We start from the raw sequence: 23,242 nt of genomic DNA, 5'->3' as shown, positions 1-23,242 counted from the left end.
CTCCAGTTTCTTTTTTATATATTATTTTTAATTTTTTTAAGTTTATGGAATAAAATGAGTATTTCCATAGCATAGTATAATAAAAAAAGATGATTGCACAGGAAACAGCAAATCTGTTATGTACAACTTGCTCTTCCTTTTAAATATATAATAAAATTATCAGCATTCTATGTTCTATGTTCTAAGATCCCTTCTAGCTCTGACATTCCAGGTTCTGTGTTCTAAGGTCCCTTCTAGCTCTGACCTTCCAAGTTCTGTGTTCTAAGGTCCCTTCTAGCTCTGACCTTCCAAGTTCTGTGTTCTAAGGTCCCTTCTAGCTCTGACCTTCCAAGTTCTGTGTTCTAAGGTCCTTTCTAGCTCTGACATTCCAAGTTCTGTGTTCTAAGGTCCTTTCTAGCTCTGACATACTAAGATGATGATGTAACGTACTATAGGAATTTGGAACTGAGAAAGAACAATGCTAACCTGTGAGGATCAGATTCAAGAGGGACTGAAGAGCAAGGTGCCCCATTTCCTTATCCTGTCCTCTCCTCATGATTCTTCTTTCCGACCTCTTTGAGGCCCAGCTTGTTAGGCAGGATATCCAATGCCACAGTCTAGCCTGAGCAGGGCTTTTGGTGGAATGCTTTGCCTCTGGCTCAACCCTAAAGAAAGAAGTAGAAGTGACCAGTCTAAATTATGGGAAGTGACCTGAGAGATCAACTAGTGATCCATCCTCCTCCTTTTACAGGGGAGGAAACTGAGGCCTACAAAGATTAAGTGACTTGCTCAGGGTCATACAGCTGGCAAGTGGAAGAAGTGAGAATTGAAGCCAATTCCTCTGAATCTAAATCCGGTGTTCTTGCCACAATACTATGTTGCTGACTCTGAATGAAGCCTTCCTGGGCAAAGAATAAGGTATTTAGATGGCAGAAATAAGAATGCTTGAGACAGAGAGTGAGCAGGTGAGAAGGAGGAGAAAGCATCAAAATCAAGAAATAACAGGCTTTACAGAAGGAGTAAAGATATTTTAACTCAAAAAATGAAAGGAGAGAGTTCCTCTGAGGTGGATGAAAATTTCATGCAGATTCTATGCAAATCCATTCTCCAGACTGTCAACTCTACTTTGCTTAGATAACAGGGAGAAAGCCCAGGTAATAGAGGGAGAAGTCTACAAGAAAGTTATAAACAGCTATGCAGGGCTGAACTCAAATCCTCCCTCCCCCACTAACATCTCTCTTCCCCCCTGCCCCCATTCCAGTCTAGCCACTGCTGGGAGCCATATGGTGGGGAATGAAGATGATGACAGCCTGAAAGCAGTGGTTTTTGATTCAATTCAGCCCAAATCAACTCAGATCAACTTAACTTAACAAATATTTACTAAGCCCCTACTATGTGCAAGGCACTGTGTTGGGCTTAGGTTCAGGTTAACCACACTCCTGAAGGAAATTTCTCAATGATTACCACTGTTAAAGCGCTGAACTTGGAATTAGGATGACCTGAGTTCAAAATCTGCCTCAACCTATTAGCTATGTGACCCTGGAAAAATCACTTAACTTTTCTTAGCTTCAGTTTCCTCTTCTGTAAAATGGAGATAATAACAGCACCAGAGGTTCAAATGAGATAACTTACCTAAATCACTTTGTAAACCTTAAAGCACTATGCAAATGCTAGCTATTGAAGAAATGGTCTTTATCCTGTCCTCATCCTTCTTTTTCTCTGTCCCAAGTTCCTTGACCTTTCTATAGCTTTCCCCATTTTGTCTGCTCTCTACACCTGGACACTCTTTTCTCCTTTGGCTGTGTAATACTGCTGTCTCCTACTCCTCTCGTTGCCTGTCTAAGAGGTTTCCCTCAGGGGTCCTTTTCTGAATCATCCATTATCCATCTTCGACCCCTTAAGTGTAGATGTTCCCTAAGACTCTGCCCTCACAATTCATTTCTCTTCTGGAGTCAAGCAACTAGGGTTCAAATACCACCTCATACACTATCTGTGTCTGAGCTTGGGCAATTCACTTACCCTCCAAGAGACTCAGTTTCCCCATCTGTAAAACGGGGGTGATAATATATATGCATTTTAGTGTTGCTTTGAGGAAAGACCTTTGAAAACCTTAGAGTATTATAAAATTGTTGGTTATTATTCACTGTGCCTGTGGGTTCAATGATCCTTTCCATACAGATGAGTCCTAAATCTATATCCTTAAGACCCTAATGAGGAGCTAGGTTGTGCAGTGGATAAAGCACTGGGCCTGGAGTCAGGAAACTTATCTTCCTGAGTTCAAATTTGGCCTCTGACACTTACTAGCCGTGTGACCCTGGGTGAGTCATTTCACCCTGTTTGCCTTAGTTCCTCATCTGTCAAGTGAGCTGGGGAAGGAAATGGCAAACCACTCCTGTGTCTTTGCCAGAAAAACCCCAAATGGGGTCACAATGAGTCGATACAACAGAAGCTCCTAATCAACAATAAGAAGTCCCAAATATATCTCCTCCATGCCTGACCCCCATGGCCACTTGCCTCTTGGATGAATCCACCAATAACAGGTGCAGAATAGAATAGAACTGTATATTCCTACTCCAACCTGCCCTTTCAAACTTTCCTATTTCTGTTGAGGGCACCATCATCCTTCCTGTAACTCAGGTCGGAAACCTAAGAGCTGTCTTTGGCTCTTCCCTTTCCCCCTCCCTCACCACTTGCTGGATTTGATGCTAAGTCTCATGGATTCTCTCTACAAAACATCTTTTGCACCTGCCATGTTCTCTTCACTCTGGGAGCCACCAGCCTAGTTCATGCTCTCATCACCTCCTGCCTGACATATCATAAGGGCTCCTATCTGGTGTCTCTGCTTTAAGTCTCATCTGTCTCTAATCTACCCTCTCCACACAGCTGCCAAAACGATTTTTCAAAGGCACAGATCTGACTGTATCATTCCCCTAGTAAAGGATTTCAATGGCTCCTTATCACAGCCTTGAGGATAAAATACAAACTCTTTGGTCAGGCATTTATAGCTCTCTGTAGTCTACAGCTACCCTACAATGTGGTTCAATGGAAAGCATGCTGCCTCTGGAGTCAGCAGGCTTGGTCTACATCTTGTTCTGCCATGGTAGGGGAGTCATTTAATCTCTCAGTGCCTCAACTGTAAAAGGAGGGGGTTGGACTGGGTAGCTTCTGATGTCTCATTCAACTCTCAATTTCTGAAATATGAAATACCTTTCTAGCCTCATTTCATATCATTCCTCTTAATGGTGTCTGCATGACAATCAAATTGGGCTGTTAGCTATGTGACCCTGGGGAAGTCACTTAACCCTGTGTGCCCCAGTTTCTTCATCTGTAAAATGAGCTGGAGAAGGAAATGCCAAACCTCTCTAGTATCTTTGCCAAGAAAACCCCAAATGAGGTCACGGAAAGTTGGACACAACTGAAACAGCTCAACAACAAATCTCCAGTGCTTAAGCAGAGTGCCAATGCCTGGCACGTGGGAGACACTTCATAAATGTTGTTGCATTGACTTCGTACGAGTCAGAGGTCAAACCAGGACTTGAGCCTAGATTTTCTGCCTCTTGGTTCCCACTTCCTTATACTGCATTCTGCTGGTCACCAGAATGTCTTTAAACTCTCTGTCTCTCTCTCTCTGTCTCTCTCTCTTCCCCTTCCCCATCAGTTTGTCTGTCTCTTCCTCCTCTATGTCTCTGTCTCTCTGTCTCTCTTCTCTCTCTGTCTCTCTTCTCTCTCTGCCTCTCTCTTTCTCTCCTTTCTCTTTCTCCCTCTCCTCTCTCTTTCTCCCTCTCCTCTCTTTCTCTCTCCTCTCCCTGTCTCTGTCTCCTCTCTGTCTTTTGTCTCTTTCTCTCTCACACACACATACACACACAATGTGGTCATGATGATTTCTACCATTCTCCAAAACATTCCCTCCTGAGATGACTGATTCAGTCATCAAAGACACACTCTGTCCTAGCCCGTGGCCCATTCATAACATCACAAAATGTCAGAGTTGGGAGGCGCCTTAGAATGTAGAAGGTCAAAGCTGCAGGAAAGCTCAGAGACAATGGGATTTTACAGAGGAGGATACTTGGGCCCAGAGAGGAAAGGGTCTTCTTTAGCAGCACACAGTGTGTCTGTAAAACTCTGATTTTCTGAGCCAAATTCACTGGTCTTTTTAATGTACTACATAAAAAGTTGGCTTTGAGCATAACATTCCAGACACTGTGTATTAATATGTTTCCAGACACATAGTAGTGTTGTTTGGTGGATGACTTGAAATATGAGCCAAGTGCTCACATTAACTCCCTTAAACATAATATTTTTTTTGGCTTATCATTGTCACTTTGTTTACAGTGTGCATAAACATTGATCCAATTTCTTAGAACTAATTAATAAAAGGTCTGCCCACTCACAGAGACTCTGAGGAAGGTCAAGAGAATTAGGAATTTCATTGGATTGTTGATTTAGAACTGGAAGGGACTTTAGAAGCCATTGAGTTTGACCTCCTCCTTTTACAGATGAGGAAACTGAGTCTCAGAGAAATGAAATGACTTGCCCAGGGTCATACAGTGAGTAAGTGTTCAAAAAAGGATTCAAACCCAAGTCTTCCTACTCTAGGTCCAGCATTCTACCCATTATGGCACACTTGGAGGCAGGGCTTATGATGTCAGATTTCAATGGAAGCAGCACGTCTGGCATGTGACTTGGGAACAGCTGGCATTCAAGCATCCTCCCTCCCAGCTCAACCCTGTCTCCCTGCACAAACATGTACAATTCTTGGATTTGGGTTTCAGCAGAAGTTAATATCCCAGGCCCCTCTGGGCCTTGGAGGATAGTGTCTGAGAATGACTGGGGAATGTGAGAAAACAAATTAGGGAAGGATCCAGAATCAATAGTAGGCACCTAATAGAGTGAGCCAAATAGACTTTGAGAATCGATAGGGAAGTTTATTGGTGGCCACTGGAGAAATTTCAGGGACTGAGTTATATGATCATGTAGGCAGGACGGCTTTGGCTGCATGGCTCTGTAACTACTTCTGTTCCCAGTAGCAGGTCTGAGAGCAGCCATGAGGGGAGCCCAGTATCTGTGCCGGGGCCAGTTAGCCTAGGCAATACAGTGTGGTAGACAGAACACTGGACGGAGAGTCATCAGTTCACAAGATCAACCTTTGGAGGGTGTTTGCAGATTTAATTTCATCCAATCTCCATTATTTTATCAATGAGAAAACTGAGCCCAAAGACCTGAGTTTGAACTCAGACTGTACTACTTCCTGTCAATGTGACCTTGGGCAAGTTATATACCCTTTCTAAGCCTCAGTGTCCTTATTTGTGAAGTGAGGGGGTTGGACTAAGTGGTTATCAAAGGTCACTTCTAGCTCTTGATCCATGATCTTATAATTCCTTCATTGATTTTATAACTAATGCCTGAAATTTCACCATTAGCACAGGCTTCCTTGGGTTAAGCATTATCTTCGTCAATGTCTTCTAGGATCACAAAAACATCTCTGGCTGGGGGATGCATCGAGCTACTAACACCTGGGATAGAGATGAACAGTAGACTCATATAATCACAAACTTAGAACTCAAATAACTTTCATAGAGGTCATCTGATCCAAAGCCCTGACTTTGTAATTAGGATACTGGAGCCCCAGAGACATTAAGCAGCTTGTCCAATAGTGGGCAGTACATGACAGGGCTGTGATTTAAACCCAGGTCTTCTGACCTCAATTCCATTTCCACTGCACCATATTGAATTTTTTTTTTTTAGGCAGTTGGGCTTAAGTGACTTGCCCAAGATCACACAGCTAGTAAGTGTCAAGAGTTTGGTGTGAGGCTAAATTTGAACTCAGGTCCTCCTGACTTCAGGACTGCTGCTCTAACCACTGCGCAATCTAGCTTCCCCTCCACTGTGCCATATTGAAGAAAAACATTTAAAGGGCAAAAAAGTTTAGAAAAAAAATTGCCTGAATGTTGAGCACAGAGCCTAAATACAAAATTTTCTGATTTTTGCTCAGGTGACATTCATGTCACCCCTGCTTAAAACTAATCTAGTGCCTCAGAAAGTCACTAAAAACAGGTCACCTCTACATTTTCACTGGGAGATGTATTTCTTTTCATTTTTTTGAGTTGCTTATGATTTCTCTTTCATATTTACCTTTTAATGCTTCTTTTGAATCTTGTATTTGAAAGTCCCATTTTTCTATTTGGCCCTGGTCTTTTCTTTAGGAAGGCCTCTCTTTCCTTAAATATCCATTTTTCCCTTGATGTGTTTCTTTAGAGAGCAAACTGTAGTAACTGGAATGTTCTCAGAGTGTGTGTCTCCAGCCACAAATACCTTGTCTGGTGAGTGTTCTGAGGCTAGATATATTTCCACAGAGAGCAAGCCTGTAGTAACTGGTGCAAGAAAGAAACTGGGAAGCCTCACTGGGCAAAGAAGCCAACCCTTATTAAGAGAAACAAAGGTAGGGTCTCAGACTGTACTGGGCAAACTATAGACCCCACTTTTGTCTCTCCCAAAGGTTGATTTCTTTGCCCAGAAAGGCCTCCCAGCCTCCCTCCCACACTGGAATGTTCCCAGAGACAGCGTGTCCCACCACAAGTATCTTTTCCTCTGTGTACTATGTAATTGTGCTAACTGGTTTTTTTTTTCCCCATCCAGGAGGTGAGGGGTTGACACTGTTGCATCTTGCACACCTTTTTCTGGAATGCATCAATCAGTTCTGCTTACTTTTCTTTTCCTCCCTCATACACACCCATACAGGAAAGTGCAGGAATTTCTGGGATCTGTCAGGTAGGGATGGAGGGGTGAGGAGGAAAGAGGTGTTGTGGGGGAGGGGAAAGGTAAGGAGTTAGAGGCAAGCAGACCTCCAGCTGCTCACGCACCCCCTTCCAGACTCAGGGAAAAGGGAACTCATTCTTCCTTCTCCTCATCTTCTTCCCAGTCTTGTTTCTTAACAAGCAGAGACATCTCAGGGAAATGATCTCATTGGGAGCTCAAGAGGAGCAAATGGACATTAGACCGAGGTTTTCTAACTCTACAGAATACCTCTTACCTTTTCTTCCAGACGTCCTATACCTGGAGTTTCCAGGACTGATGTTGTCATCAAGGGCCCATACCTCGGCAAGCACAGGAATGATGACGGCTCTCTGCCTTTTTTCATCCTTTCCTCTTGAGCACCAGGTTTTTTGTTGTTGATTTTGCCAACCAAACCAACAAGGATTTAATACTTGTGGCTGGAATTAGTCTTTGAAGAGAACTTCTGGAGGGTCAAGTTTGGCCCGTGAGTGGGATCATGCATCGCACATGACCAAGGAGAAAAAGGATTCAAGAAATGAATTCCTGATCTCGGAGGGGCGTTAAAGATTACATCTTCCTAACCCCTTGGGCTACAGAAGAGAACACAGAGACCCAGAGAGGTCAAGTGATTTGCCCAAGGTAATGAAGCAAATTAGTGGCAGGGTGGATCTAGACCCCAGATTTCCCAATTCCTACATCTGAGCTTGTTCCACGAAACCATAGTGTGTCCCACACCATTCCTTTTCTAGGATCTCTCATCCTCTAGGGAGCCAATGGTCTGTGGGCACTTAAGTCAAGGTACCATCTGAATCTCATCTAAATTCTGTATCTTGGCCATGGCTAGGAGGCAATCTGGGATTAGTGAACAAGGTTAGCCCTGGTATTATTGTTCGGTCATTTCAGGAGGGTCTGACTGTTAGTGACTTCATTTTGGAGTTTTCTTGGCATACACTGGAGTGGTTTACCATTTCCTTCTCCAGCTCCTTTTACAGATGGGGAAACTTAAGCAGACAGGGTTACGTGACTTGCCCAGGGTCACGCAGCTAGTGAGTGTCTGAGGCTGGATTTGAATTCACGAGGATGAGTTTTCCCGATTCCAAGTCCAGTGCTCTGTCCACTGAGCCACCTACCTGCCCCATGGCAAAGGAAAATGTCACACCACTTGCATCTCAGTTCCATTCCCTTTCCTCTTTCCTTCTTTCTCCCTTCCCTCAATTTGAGCCTTCACAAACAGCACCCAGAAGAGAGCCTTGAGAAAGAAGAAGAATGGAGCCCAACAACCATAGTTAGTAGACTATGGAGCTTTGAGCACCAGAGGACTTGGGTTCAAATTCCATCTCTGATACTACCGATATGATGTTGGGCAAGTCACTTTACTTCCTTGACCTCAGTTTCCTCATCTGTAAAGTCAAGTCAACAAACATTTATTAAGTGCCTGCTACATGTTTGGCACCAGGCTAAACTCTGTAAAATGAGAGGTTCCAGTTCCAGCTTTAGGATCTTTTAATCCTGGTGATCTAGGTTCTCTTGCTGAAGCAGATGAACTCAGATAAGACTTCAGAATTTAGAAAGGGTGTTCCCAGATTGCCTCTTATCTCTGGCCAGGGTACAGGGCTTTGTTTTGCTTGGGACCAGATCTCCTTCCCTTGGGCCTCTTAAATGCCCCAGCTGTGCATAGTATCTTCAGTGGTATCTCTCCTATTAGTCTGCTGGCATATGAGGACTCTGTGATGATAAGGGGCTCTTCAGAGAGCTCCTGACATAGTAAATGTCTAAGATTCTGCCCCATTAAGCTTAGGGTGTATTTGAGAGCTTCAGATGTGACAAGAGTAATGGATGAAATGACCCAGAGAGATGTCAGACCCATCCTAGGATTCTAGAATCTTCCATTCCATCTGCTCCAAGGTAGTCATCTTATGTCAGAAGTCAGCAAGATGTAGTAAAAAGAGACTGGATTTAGAGTCAGAGGACATGACCCTGCTTCTTACTACCTGTGTGATTTTAGGCACAAATGGAGGGAAAGATGGAGGACATTCCAAAGCTGGTGAGGCTGGAATGTATGGGTAATGTTCCAAGAACAATGCCTACCTGACCCAGAGAGTTGAAGGAAAGCATTGGCATAGGGAAGTTGTAGGAGATAACATTGGAGAGAGGGGTACACAGGAGCCAGATAGCAAGATAGGGAGTCTAGAGTAGCTCCTCATTCATCCTAACATGCCAGACTGGGAATCATAAAGATCTGGGTTCAAATCCTCAAGTTCCTCTGATACCTTCTAACTGTGTGTCCAGAGACAAGTCACCTAGCCTCTCTGGGACTCAGTTTCCTCATTTGTAAAATTAGGGGACTGGGCCAGATGACTGCTAGGTCCAGCTCTGGATTCTATGATCAGATCACCTCTGATTACTATAGACTGCACAGTGGAAAGGTCAGAGCAAGAAGGAACCTTTAGAAAGCATTGAGCCCAATTCCCTCATTTTACAGATGAAGAAACAAGCTCACAGAGGGGAATGCATTAATAGCAGAACTAATTCTAGAACCAAGGTTTTCTAACTCTCAGGTTTCTACTCAGCCATTCCATTTGTCTTCTATTCCAAACCCTGCTCTGAAAGCCACACTGGAGTTGGGATAGTATGAAGCATGGCTCTGCCTCCACAATTCTGGGCTTTGGACTCCCTGCCTGGGGTAATCAGCTTTCTAAAGCAGAGGGAGGCTGCTTCCATGACAACCGTATTTGAAGCACCAGGCCAGCCCCCTGCCATGCATGGTAGGGAGATGGGAGGCACAGAAATGTGCTAATCAGCCAGCCTGGTCTCTTTGATTGTCTGCTACTCTCAGGAATACTGGGACCTGGAGCTATGAATTACATTAAATTAAGCAGTCCAGCCCTTGCTGCTGAGGGCTAGAAGAGTAGAAGGGGACGTTAGGAAATCTGGCAGACATTTCGACCTTTGGCTTACGGCTCCTGTTTAATGCTGCGCCTTCATTTCCAGTATGCTTCCTAAATTTGGAGTCACGAAGCCCCAGTTAGGATCATGGCTCTAATGTTTAGCATCTGTGTGATGTTAAGTTGCCACTTAATCTCCCTGAAATGTGGTTTCCCTATCTATAAAATATGGATAATAGCATCTGCTTCCACACACGGTTGTGACGAGGAAAGCCCTTCTTTGGACTTTAAAATGCTACATAAATATGAACTGTTATTCCCATTCATCCATATAACTTTGCTACAAGGTGGTAATGATAACAGACATTTACATAGTCCCTTAAAGTGTGCAAATTCTTCATATATGTAGTGAGGCTGATAAGGGGAATCACCTGATCATCTGAATAGAGGCCTCCCTGGAAGCTGGGCATGGACACTGACTCTTTGGGGATGGACACGTGCTCTAGCTGAGAGATGAAGAACCTGCTTGTTGGGATAATGCAATATACCTCACTGGTTCCTGTGACTGGGGAAGCTATGTCAAAGATGACTGGTGTTTGAGTTAAGAAGAGGCAGCTTACTCACCAGGCTATGCGAGGAGAGGAAAAAGGCTCTCGCTCCCCCCCCCTCCTCCTTTCCTTCCTTTCTCCCTCTCTCCCTTCCTCCTTCTCTACTTCTTTTGGGGATGTTGCTTAGCATTCTGTCAGCTCTGCCTCGGACTTCCAGGGAGTAGGAAGGACATTTCTCTCCCCTGTGCCCCTGAAGAGGCTATGATGGTTATGAATATATGGCAGTGAGAACCTGTGCTTGCTTAGGTTGGCCTGAAATTGAACTTCAAGCCCTTGGCTTGCCTTTTCTTTTTTGTGTTTCTTTCCCAATCCCAAGTCATGAGAAATGGATATTTTATCCCCTAATGGTGACCCCATGAATCTGAGAGGATGGGAATTCCCCAGTCACCGGGTACTTCCTGAGACTATACCACTTCTCAAAAGAAGAGATGATCATTACCAGTTGGATGCTACATTTGAAAGTTCTATGATATCCCAAGATAGCTGGTTGGGTGGTCTGGACTTTGGAAGAGAAATATCTGTTCCATGGCCTCGCAAAGTTCTTCTGAATCTTCTGGGAGAGCATGATAGGTGATGGATTATATTGTTTATGTTTTAAGTATGTGTTAATATATGCTTTTGTGTTCTAAGCATTTCTTTTGCGGTGGAGAAAATAAATAGCTGTTTTCTACTGATGTCTTCTTTGTACAGTGAGTATTTTTTCTAGCAGGGACCTTGTTAATCCCTTTTGGGAGGGACCCTAGACATGAGTCACATGTAAACTCTTTTGTAGGGTTTTTCTCCAGAACTTTAGGATGAGGGCATAATGAGCCAGAGAATTTCAACCTTCAAAGTCTGATCCTCTCTTTGGCATCTGGTTCCCTCAGGATTAAACCAAGTCCATGTGAGTCCAGAAACTGGATCCATTTGTGGGCCCATCCCAGACTGTGAATATATTATTTCATTTGAGTCTCATAGCAGCTCTTCAGGATAGGTACTAGAGATACTATTATCCTTATTTTATAGGTGAGGAAATGGAAACTAAGAGGTTACTCTCCCATAGCCACAAGCCACAAGTCACAAGCTAGTAAAGGTTAAAAGTAGGATTTCAAACTAGGTTTTCCTGACTGTGGGTCCACTAGCCCACAAAGGAGTAATCTTGGAGTAATCTCCAAGTCACGTCCCATTTCTTCCAGGAAGCCAATCCTGATTATTCTAGCCAACATGGAGCTCTCTGATGCTATTCATCTATATCACTTATTACCTCTATTATTCATCTGAAAATTTAATCACATTATGTTTAATACTTTATTATTCACTATCTTGTCTTATTCTCTAAATGTTTTGTGCATGTAAGTCTCTACAAGGCAGTGACTGCACCTCCCCTTCCTTCTGTAGTTCCCTCTGCCTCTCTCCCACCACAGTAGCTGAGCACAGATCTGGACACATAGCAGGTGTTTATTAAATGCTTGCTGAAGTGATTTTACACAGGGCTCCTTGGTGTCTGACTGCCAAGAGGCTTGCCTTCAAGCTGTGCCATGCCTGTGCCCTTGCTTGGAGCCCAGAGCAACTGGGGGCTGCTCAGCTCCAGGGACACTACAGGACTAGTCAGTGGTGAGTCCTCTAGGGAGGTCTGTGAATCTGTCTCTTCTGATGAGAAACTACCATGTCGGGAGAACTGGAAGCGGGACCCTCGTCCTGGCCTCTTTCTGGTGAGGCCTTTCCATAGGGTGGGGGACTTGGAAGAGGTGGGCAGAGCAGGTAGCCATGAAGGAGGCTGCAGATTCTCTGGGGCTGCCTTGTTAAGATCTACAGCCAGGTCAGCTTGGGGCCTTCGCTCTGGGTCCGTAATTCTAGGAGCTGGGTTGGAAGCCCCCATTTTCTCTTGATTATCTCTGTCACCCCCTTCTTCCTTAGACTGGTCAGAGGAGTCATTTTTCTCTGTGCCAGCTCGGCCTACAGAGTTTAGATTCATACCTGTGCCCAACCTTCCCCCAGGAACAGACTCTCCTTTCCCTCTTTGGATTCCAGTGAATGTTTTCCCAGGTTCCAGAATGGCTATGGAGTCTCCCTCCAGGGATCTGGGGGCTAAGTTCACTGAAATGTCTTTTCCCTTACTAGGGCCCAGCTCAGTCTCTAGTCTCCCCTGGCACCGGGTCAGAGCCTCCTGAAGAATAACGTAACTCTCATGCCGTCTTAGCCGAGCTTCCTCCCAAAGGCCCAGGCCAGGGCCTCGACTCAGAGAAGATGCCTGCAGCCACATCTCCCAAAGCTTCTCGGCAGGAAACTCTACCGCAAGCCTCTGCAGGTAGCTCTCCAGGTGGTGCTGTGCATCTGGGCTGGCCTTACAGCCCTCACCCAACTTCAGGTCAGCCACCAAATCCTGACAGTCCAGGTTGAACCAGGTCATCTGGGAAAAGGAGAGGGGGATTAGCATAAACACATAAGACCAAGAACCATTTCCTAATGTGTAAATGTCTACAATTATGAACAAACAGGCCTCAGAAGAAGAATTACAAACTATTAAGAAAGGTTGTTCCAAACAATTGATAATAAGAGAAATGCAAATGGAAACAGCTTAGAGCAAATTGGCAAAGGTGACAAAAGATAGAAATCATTAATGTTAGGAGGACTGTACAAAGATAGGCAGACACACAGATACACTGTTAGTGGAGCTGTGAATTAGTTCAACCATTTTGGAAAGCAATTTGTAATTATGCTTTAAAAAGTAACTAAAATGTCCATACCTTTTGATCCAAAGAGCCTACTGTTAGTTAGGCATATACCCAAAAAGCCCACAGATAGAGTTTGCAGACCTTCTTTGCAGAGATCAGGGACTATTGGTATAGAATACTTCATTTATCGTCAGACACAATTGATGTATTGGTTTGTTTCGTGCAATTGCTTTTTTTCCTTTTCTTTTTAAATCTTTGTTACAAAGAATGGCTCCCTGGGTAGCTGGGAGAAGGGGATATATCCAGAAGTATAGGTGATGTAAAAAACTAAAGATATCAATAAAATAAAATGGAAAAAAAGAGCAAGAGTGAGAATGAACTCAGAGTAAAATCAGTGAGGCCCCAGGGCTAGCAAGAAGCACACCAATAATTGGGCCAAGGATCACAGCATTTGAAACTACAAGAGAATTTAGAGATCATCCAATCCAATAGCCCCCCTTCTCAGAGGAGGAACTAAGGTTCAGAAGAGCTGTGTGACTTCGGTAAGGTCATGCAGGTAGAAAGAAGCACATCCTGAATTCAAACGCAAGCCCTGTAACTCCAAATATGGTACATTAACCGCATACTAGAAGAAGAATGACAACGGGCATTTCAATAGCAGTTCTTTCTGTTAAAAAGTTCTTAATATCTATTATTTTGCTTGAACCTCACCACACTCCGATGAAGCAGGTAATATGGGAGTTATTGTTTCCATTTAATGGATGAGAGAACTGAGGTTCATCTCAGAAGTGATTGTTCAAACTAGCAGAGCTAAAGGGTGGTGGAGGTGGGACTCCATCCCAGGTGTTCTGACTCCTTAGCACAGTGCTCCAACCAGATGACTACAGAGGAATCTTCTAATTCCAGATCTCTGATCTTAAAATTGTTTTTGTTCAGTTGTGTCTGACTCTTTGTGACCCCATTTGGGTTTTCTTGGCAAAGATCCTGGAGTGGTTTGCTGTTTCCTTCTTCAGATCATTTTACAGATGAGGAAACTGAGGCAAATAAGGTTAAGTGACTCCCTCAGGGTTAAATAGCTAATAAGTGTCTGAGGCCAGATTTGAACTCAGGAAGATGAGTCTTCCTGTCTTTAGGCCCTGTACTCTATCCACTTCGCTACCTCACTGCCCAATGATCCTATAAAATGCTTAAAGATAGCTATCTTTTTTTTTTGGCAAGGCAATTGGGGTTAAGTGACTTGCCCAGGGTCACACAGCTAGTAAGTGTCAAGTGTCCGAGGCCAGATTTGAACTCAGGTCCTCCTGACTCTAAGGCTAGACCTCTATCCACTGGCCACCTAGCTGCCCCCACAGCTATCATTTCTCCTTCACACCCTACCCAACCCCCACTCCTGGGGCTCCTTTTCTCTAGAGTAAACATCTCCTCATACAGCATACCCTTGAAGTCTTTTACCACCCTGGCTGTCTTCTTAGTAGACACTCTGAAGTCTGTCAATGTTCTTCCTAAAATGTGATGCCTGGAACAGAGCCCAACTCTCCAGGCATGTGTTGACAACCATCACCTCCCTATTTCTGGAATCTCTCCCCCTCTTCTTGAAGCCCAAGCTCAGATTAGCCTTTTTGGCAGCCATAATCTCAATGCTGACACATGTGAAACTAGTAGTTCATTATAAAACCTCCAAATCTTTTTCAGACAAAATGTTGCCTAACTGCTCCTTCTCCATCATGGGCTTGTGATGGCAGTTTATTGAACCCAAATGTGAGATGTTACATTTATCTCTATTACATTTCACCTTATTTGATTCAACTCAACCAATGTTCTAGCTTGTCAAGACCTTTTTGGCTGCTTTCTCTGTCATTCATTGTGTGAACTGTCCCTCCCAGCCTGGCATCATCTAAGAGTTTTGTAAGGACACCATTTATGACTTTTGAAAAAGGTTAAGTAGCATAAGGTCATGCCCACTGGAGACCTCCTTCCAAGCTGACACTGAACCATTAATGGCCCACTCTGGGTCTGGCCATTCAACCAACTTTAAGTCCATCTAAGTGTAATATTGTCTAGTCTACATCTCTCCACATTTTAGGAAAGATAAAGATGAGAGGCTTTATCAAAGGCTTTGTGAAAATCTAGGCTAATATGTGACATTCTTATGATCTGCCAGTTTAGTAACCCTATAAAGAAGGAAATAAATGGAAATAAAGTTAACCTGATATGAACTGGCCTTCAATTCAACAAGCATTTATTAGGCATATTCTGTGTGCCAAGTACTATGTTAGATACTAGAGGCATAAAGAAAAAAAGTCCAAACAAAGCAAAATAACTAGTCCCTCCCCTCAAGGAACTTAAATTCTACTGGTGGCACGCAATATGTATACAGGTAAGTGTGTGTTTATGTGTACATATATATACATATGTATGTGCACATATATATACACATATATATATGTGTGTGTATATATATGTATATGTATGTGTATATGTGTGTGTGTGTGTGTGTGTGTGTGTGTGTGTGTGTGTGTGTGTGTATATATATATATATATATAGTGAATACAACTTGACTTTTTGGAAGAGGGGGAAGAGGCAGGAGTGAAAGCACTAATATGAAACCATCACTGTTTCCTTTTCTAGATGTTCACTAGCCATCCCTCTACTATTGTAGTCTAATATTTTGCCAGGAATAGAAGTCAAGCTCGCTAGCCTGGAGTCTGCAGACTCTACTTTTCCCATCCCCCCTTAAAAAATCTGGTCAGTGTCCTCCTCTGTCCAGATCTTCATTTCTCATTCTCCATAACCATCCATACATTCTCCATAACCATAGCCAATGTCAGTGACGATGGCTCAGCAATCACACCTGCTGACTCTTTCAGGTGACTTGAAGTCATCAAGTGCATCTTTTACTACAGTATTTCCTTACTTATCTTAGGTATTAAAATACTATTAGCCATTTTTGTTCCATCCTTCTCAGGCTAAAGGTCATTCTCCTTGGCCAAATAAGAACTGAACAACTCTAACTTTGAGCTGTTGTTGGTTATTACTGTCTCATCCACCCCTTTGTTTCTCTTCTTTTCTTCTGCAAACAATGACCCACTACTTTCTTGTCCTTAGTTTTTCTCACCATCCTCAGCTCATTTTGAGATTTAGAACTTCTGATATCATTTGTATAGTATATGCTATTCTTTTATTTAATAACAGCACCTTTCCCCCATGGTTATTGTGGATAAAATGAGATAATTGAGTGCCTTGCAAACCTTAAAATACTATATAAATACTATATAATACTATATAAATGCTAGCTGTTATTATTTAAATTTTTTTTTTGGGGGCAATTGGGGTTAAGTGACTTGCCCAGGGTCACACAGCTAGTAAGTGTCAAGTGTTTGGTCTGAGGCCGGCTTTGAACTCAGGTCCTCCTGACTTCAGGGCCAGTGCTCTACCCACTGTGCCACCTAACTGCCCCTTACTAGCTGTTATTATTATTATTATTAATTATCTCCATATTCTGTTATCTGCCCTGGCTTCCATCTTTTTGTATATATATATATATTTTAAAAATCTAAATTAGTTGGTACATGTAATCCACTACTACCCCTAAATATGTATTCACACAAATAGTTACGTGTTAGATTACGTATTAGACTAGATAGTTATGTGGTCCTCAGTTTGCAAGGCTGGATTTTTAAGCCCAAGTGAAAGACTTCACATTTATTCCTATGAAATTTCATGTGTAATTGTAGTGACTGTGACTAAAAAGAGTCATCCCTCGGTGGACCATGCTTTATGATGAGCCCTTTGCTACTGAGCTAGGCTGGTTCTCAGAAGACGGAGCCATGGTTTGTCACTGGGTCATTCCCTGAATTGCCTGAGCCTGTGCTGTACAGGCTAGTTTCTGAGGGTTAACACTCCTTGATGTGGTGGTGGGAGGGAGGCCTCTGAGAAGGATATCAGTGGAGGCCTACTTTATACCAGAATCACTAAACTTCTCTAATTCAGTGATTTCTGCCATCTGGCCCTGAATTCCTTTTCTGCCCTTATCTCCCAAGTCTCCTCATGTTGCCAGCCTCCCAAGAACCTTCCAAACACGCCTCGTGCATTCCTCTTTGGCACTTTGTTCCCATGCCTGGAATGTACTAGCCTCTGCTATCTTATCCACCCATCATTCCTCTTTCTCCTCGTACCCCATCTCCCTGTCACTTTAACCAAACCAGGCCGTTAAGTGTTCTCTGGACATTCTTCTCACATTCCTACTTCTAGTCTAAGGTTCACACTGTTCTCTACCCGGAATACACACATCTTCCAGTTCACCCCCTCTCCCAGGTTCTCAGGAACCCTGGTTCCTGAGCATGATCTTTCCTTATTAAATCCTTATCCACCCTTTAAGACTCCCCTCAAGTGCCACCTCCTCTTAGAAGCCTTCCCTGATCCCTGGCCCCCTTCTTAGTCAGGAGGGATCTCCCCTTCCTCCGGACTTCATATTCTTCCATTTGTATCTTGCGTATGGCATTTGGCATATTAGTTCATGAGCATGTTGTTCTTCCTGATAATAAAGTAATTTATGTGCCCATCTCCTACGGCTGCAGTTTCTTGCAGGCAGAGACAAGAAACTGTATTTTATCTAAACTTAGTCTCTTCCCTGGTATCTCACACAGGGTTCTGCACTCATTTATTGAATGGAGACTTTGTTCTAGAATTCATCTTTGCAATCTCCAGGGCATGCAGCACAGGCATTATAACTCCTGAACATACCACAGGGGTTTGATTTTGTTGAATAGAGAATCCTTCAAGGCCCAGCATATGACCCTGCTTCTCTGTAAAGCCTTTCCTCACTACCCTAGTATCCCGCCCCACAATGCTCCCCGGCCTAAGTCCTAGCATTTACTGTCTGGACCCTTCTCCTTTTTTACTGGGCAGAATCTGTCTCATACCCTTAGTTATCTTTCCATTTGTGTTTTTCTTACCTTTCCACCTGGATGTAAGTTCCCTGAGGGCAGGGGCCATCATTTACTCATGGCTTTAGCACCTATGGATCTCAGCACTTAGCAATGTTCATCTTAAACCTTGGAAGGAAATTTTATGTATAGAACAGAATAGCTGTTTTCTAGGAGTTTAATTTCATTTCAATTAAATTCCACAAACATTAACCAATTACCATGTGGCAGAACCCAGGAATGACTGTTTTTAGTCACAATCACTACAATTACACATGAAATTTCATAGGAATAAATGTAAAGTCTTTCATTTGGGCTTAAAAATCCAGCTTTGCAAACTGAGGAACACAGAACTATCTAGTCTAACACATAATCTAACATGTAACTGTGTGAATACACATTTAGGGGTAGCAGTGGATTACATGTACCAACTAATTTAGATTTTTAAAATATATGTACAAAAAGATGGAAGCCAAGGCAGATAACAGAATATGAAAATAATTAATAATAGTAACAGCTAGCATTTATATAGTATTTTAAGGTTTGCAAGGCACTCAGTTATCTCATTGTATCCACAACAACCATGGGAGGACAGTAGATAGGACACAGATCCTGCTCTTTGTTTTAAAAGAACTTCCAGTCTAATGGGAGGGTAGGGGTGGAGACATGCACACCAATAACTGTGATACTAGGGAGATTGAGATAAATGCTAACTAAGGGCTGGGAGAAATATAAGTCAGAGGTGCCTCTAACTATCAAGATCAACATTTGTTAAGCATCTGACACTGGGTTAAACACTGACACTGGTGAGACAAAAAGAGGCAAGAGATAGTTCTTGCCCTCAGAGAGCTTACAATCTAATGGGGGAGGCAACATGCAAACACATCTATGCAAAGCAAGCCATCTACAGGATAAACAGGATAATGGAAGGCTGGCACTGGAATTAAGAAGGGGAATATAGAAGGGATATAGGGATATAGAATCCCTATAGAAGGAGGGATTTTAGTTGGGACTTAAAGGAAGCTAGGGAGGTCAGCAGTTAGAGCAGAGGAGGGAGAATGTTCCAGGCCTGGGGGACAGCCAGAGAAAATGTCTGAAGTGGAGAGATGGAATGTCTTGTTTGTGAAACAGCCAGGAGGCCAGTGTCACTGGATTAAAAAGTAAGTGTTGGGGAGTGAGGTTTAAGACGACTGGAAAGGGAGGAGGGGGCTAGGTTATGAAAGGCTCTGAATGCCAAATAGAGCATTTTGTATTTGCTCCTAGAGGCAATAGGAAGTTACTGGAGTTTATTGAATAGAGGAGGAGGGGAGGGGAGGAATGTTGACAGTTTAAGAATAGGTATGCTAACAATAAAAATGAATATTTTTTTTTCTATAAACGGGGGAAAATAGAAATTTGAGGAAGGAAATCTCACTTTTGTGGAGGGAGGGGAAGTGTGGGACATGGCAGAAAGGGAAGGCTTCCTGAAGAAGGCAGCATTTACACTTGGCCTTAAAGCAAGGGACACAGCATGTTGTATGGGGTGGAGGGAATTTCCACTACAGACACCAGGGATGGATGAATAAAACATTATTGTTATTGTTGTTTGTCCTTCATTTTCGAAGAGGACCAATGATACCACAGGATGATGTCTTGGCTCGTGCATGAATTGGATCGAAGTGAGGCAGAGCCGCACAAAGTCATCAGCCTCACTCTCTCTTCCAGAGCCATCAAAGTCCAGTGGCAAGAAAAAAGTCAAGACGCTTGGCGATGAGCCAGTATGCATTGGACACAAGCACAGAGACAGATGATCTACCTGGGTGAGTAGGCAGATGTCAAGTTGTGAAGGGACTTGATGAGCAGGCAAAGTGGCCTACATTTTTTTTTTTATGATCAGGACAGTGAAGGCTAGCTTGGAGAGGGGAGAGGCTGAATGCAGGGAGACAGGAATGCAGGGAGTTGTAGTAATTTAGGATGTTGTCACTAGCATCCTGCCCAAAGGCAGCGTGGGTAGATAAGAAAAGGGATGCCCACCTTTTTGCAGAGCTTGTTGGACTCTGCCAGTAAAATGTCAGCTCCTTGAGGGCAGGGAACAGTCTCACTGCCATCCTTGTATCTACATGATAGGTACTTTAAAAAATCTTTCCTATTGATTGACATGACTCACTCTTGCATTGTCTATTACTTAACTAACAGCCTCATCTCTAAGAGACTGACTAAAATATAATAATGAATAAATTTAAGAACCAAGAGCGGTAGATGGGAGCTATGCTGCCCTTGGAGTCAAGAGACCTGGGTTCAAATCCTGCCACTACGAGCAAGTCCCTTCTCTCTGAACCTCCTTCTCATCTGTAATATGTCTTATCTGTAGTACCTAGAACACCTACCTCACTGGGTGGTTGGAAGGAGCAAATGAAATAGTGTGTTATAACTTCTGCAAACCCCATAACAATGTCAGCTTTTAGTATTCCAGCTCAGTACAGGAAGAATTTCCTAACAATTATAGTTAACCAGCAATGGAGGGGACTGCCCCAGGAAGCAGTGAGCTTCCTATCATTGGAGAGGTACTATAGATGGAATTCCTGCATAATAATAGTAATGACTCATCTCTAGCATGCTCTGGGATTTGCTATGCATTTTCCTCTCATCAAGTATTATTCTAGTATTATTATCCTCATTTTGCAGATAAAAAAAAACCCCTAAGACTCAGAACATCTAGTTCAGCCCCTTTATTTTGCCAGTGAGGACCAGAAAGAAGTGAAACACCCCAGGATAAGAGTCCCCAGGCAGTCTGATGCTTCCTCCAGCTCCATCTGACTAAGGCCCAGTGGATGATGGGGGGACATAAGCCCTTTTAGTGCCAGAATGAGAACTGAGGTCTCTTGGTTCCACATCCAAGGTTTTTCCCATTACCCCCCCCCCCAATGCTTTGGGGAAGAGGTCAAATAAGATGACTTCTGGAGTCCCAATTATGAAGCTGTAGATTTTAAGGTTTTAGCTTAATTCATGAAGTGAATTGGCAAAAGCATAGGATATGTGGGGAACAACCCTAACTTTTTGAGATAATTTTCATTAAGAAGGCTGACCCTGACCTTCATCAAAACATCCACTGAGCCGTAGACAGATGGGCTAAGGGAGCATTGGTCTGTCTGGGGGCTCTTACCCTAGGGTGCTTCATTCCTCCTGCAAAACAGATGCAAATAGCAATGAATGTAACCAATTTTCAGCAGCTTGTGAAAAACCTAATCTTTCCCTCCATTAATTTAGTATCCGACAGAGAGCTGTTAGGCAGCGTGCAGCGTAGAAACATTTTCTCCAGAGGCACCATCTTTCCACGGATTAAAGGAACTTGTTTTTAGATAAATGACTTAATATACATGGAAGCACACAGAGCCCAGAGATGGGAAAGGGTGACATCAATCCAAGTTTGTGGCATGATTATATTAGTATTATTTAGGGCAGTGTGGCTTCTGTATCACCAAGCCACCTACCACTGCCACTCCCATCTCTCACCCTTCTTCCCCAGCCTGTCATGTCTGCCAGAACTGCCTAATTCCTAGGTACCAGACCATTGCCTTTCTGTCTGGTGCCCAAAGCCCTTTACCACTTCCTCCTGGAAGCCTGCCCTGAGAGCTCATGCGTGAGGAGATGTTGGAATTCTCTCCCCTGGCTAACTAGGCTGCCCAGGCCAGCCACACATCTACCAGTCTTCTAAAAGATGTTTATAACAGCAACACTCCCTGTTAAACCACCACTGTCTCAGAGCAGGCGGTATGGAGCTGGGGAAAGAACATTGAAGAAGACCGGGGATTGAATCCTTGCTTTCCTACTTACTATATATGTAATAATAAATTACACGTCACAGGCCTAAGGTCACCCAGCTTGGTAAGCAGGAGATGTGGGATTAGATCTCAGGTCCTCTGATTCCAAGTCCAAAGTTCTTCCTGTTCTTCCTATCATAATGAAGAGCAAATCACTTCATCTGTCTGGTATTCAGTTTCTTCATCTATAAAATGGGGGGATTGATCTAGATAATCTCTAAGGCCCCTTCTGACTTAAAATCCCTTGATCCAGATGATCTTATGCCCTCCCACTCTCCTCCAGATCCTGAGGGTGTTGTCTATGAGTTTCCCACTCACAGACATGCCATCAGTCTTTCCCTTTGAACACGCCCCTCCCCATAGAATGTTCAATTTTAAAGGACTATGTGTTCTTTTGGCCCTCAGCTTCCTCCACCCTCTCCTCCTAGATCCAGGGAGGAAACAGAAGAGAGGGACAGGGATGGGGACTACTCTTGTCATTCTACTGGTATACAGAACTCCTGGATGAGAAAACTCATCAATGCAGGTAGACACCTTATAGTCTTTGTTTCTTTTTTTTTTTTTCCTTAGAGGCAATCAGGGTTAAATGACCTGGCCAAGGTCACACAGCTAGTAAGTGTCTGAGGCCAGATTTGCATTTAGGTCCTCCTGACTCCAGAGCTAATGCTCTGCCCACTGTGCCACCTACCTGCCCGATACCTTATAGTTTTAAGAGAGTTGACTAGAGCACTTAGAAGTTAAGTGACTTGCCCAGGATTACATTGAGGTCAATTTCTAGCATGGTGGAGTCAAAAGAGCACTGAATTTGGGGTCAGAGGTTCAAGTCCTTCCTTTGTCACTTGCTACAACATGTATGACCTTGGACAAGTCTCTTCTCTCTGGTGTCGGCAAACTACAGCCCACAGACTAAATCTGGTCATTCTTAGTTAATGGATGGTATAAAACCAGGCAGCCAGCTGGCTTTGGCCTGTGGGCTGCTGTTTGCCAACTCCCAGACAGATGATCTTTAAAGTCCTTCTACCTGTAAGTGTTAAGATTCTGTGTAAATTTGGCTAAGTAACTTCTGGGGCTCTTTTTGGTCCCTGGCAAAACGAGGGGGATGGGCTAGATGACGTCTATCAGGCTTCTTCTGGTTCTAAACCTAGGATCGTTTGTTGTTGGCATCGTATGCCCTCTTCCAGGCCAAGAGCTCACTATAGATTCCAGAGGAATATAAGAGGATCCTTTTTTTTTTACTATCCACTAATTTCTTCATTTACAGCTTACTTCCAACTTCATCATGCATACACACAACACACACACACACACACACACACACACACACACATGCACACACATCCTCAGCATCTTTAGGGTCATGAGAGTTGCAAACCAGAAGGGATCTTAGAGAAAATCTAGTCTATGCCCCTCATAGAAAACTGGGGCCAAAGGAGGACATGGTTTCCCCAAGGTCACACAGCTGGTCTCTCTCCTTTATCTCCTATCACCTATACCCCTTTTGGTTAAATATTGGCAAAGGACAGGGAGAAAACCCAGAATACTCCAACAAATTGTGGTGGTGAGGGAAGACTAGAAGGGAGGGTCTACATGACTTTTAGAGCTTGAAAGAACCTTAT

At 43.4% G+C, this 23,242-nt stretch overlaps 1 protein-coding gene across 1 annotated transcript in view; it reads right to left on the bottom strand.

Moving 5' to 3' along the window:
- Positions 1-11,665: 11,665 nt before the first annotated feature.
- Positions 11,666-23,242, bottom strand: part of KIAA1755 (KIAA1755 ortholog) — a 74,927-nt gene continuing 63,350 nt past the window's right edge. Inside the window, 1 exon segment of the mRNA XM_020990752.2 lies at positions 11,666-12,635. Within this exon segment, the coding sequence (XP_020846411.1) occupies positions 11,709-12,635 (927 nt within the window). The 3' untranslated portion in view covers positions 11,666-11,708.

This window comes from Phascolarctos cinereus, unplaced genomic scaffold, assembly GCF_003287225.1.
Source record: "Phascolarctos cinereus isolate Bilbo 61053 unplaced genomic scaffold, phaCin_HiC Scaffold_2;HRSCAF=192, whole genome shotgun sequence".
NCBI lineage: Eukaryota > Metazoa > Chordata > Mammalia > Diprotodontia > Phascolarctidae > Phascolarctos > Phascolarctos cinereus.
Note: the sequence above shows the minus strand (reverse complement) of the source record. Positions and strands in the feature narration are given on the sequence as shown.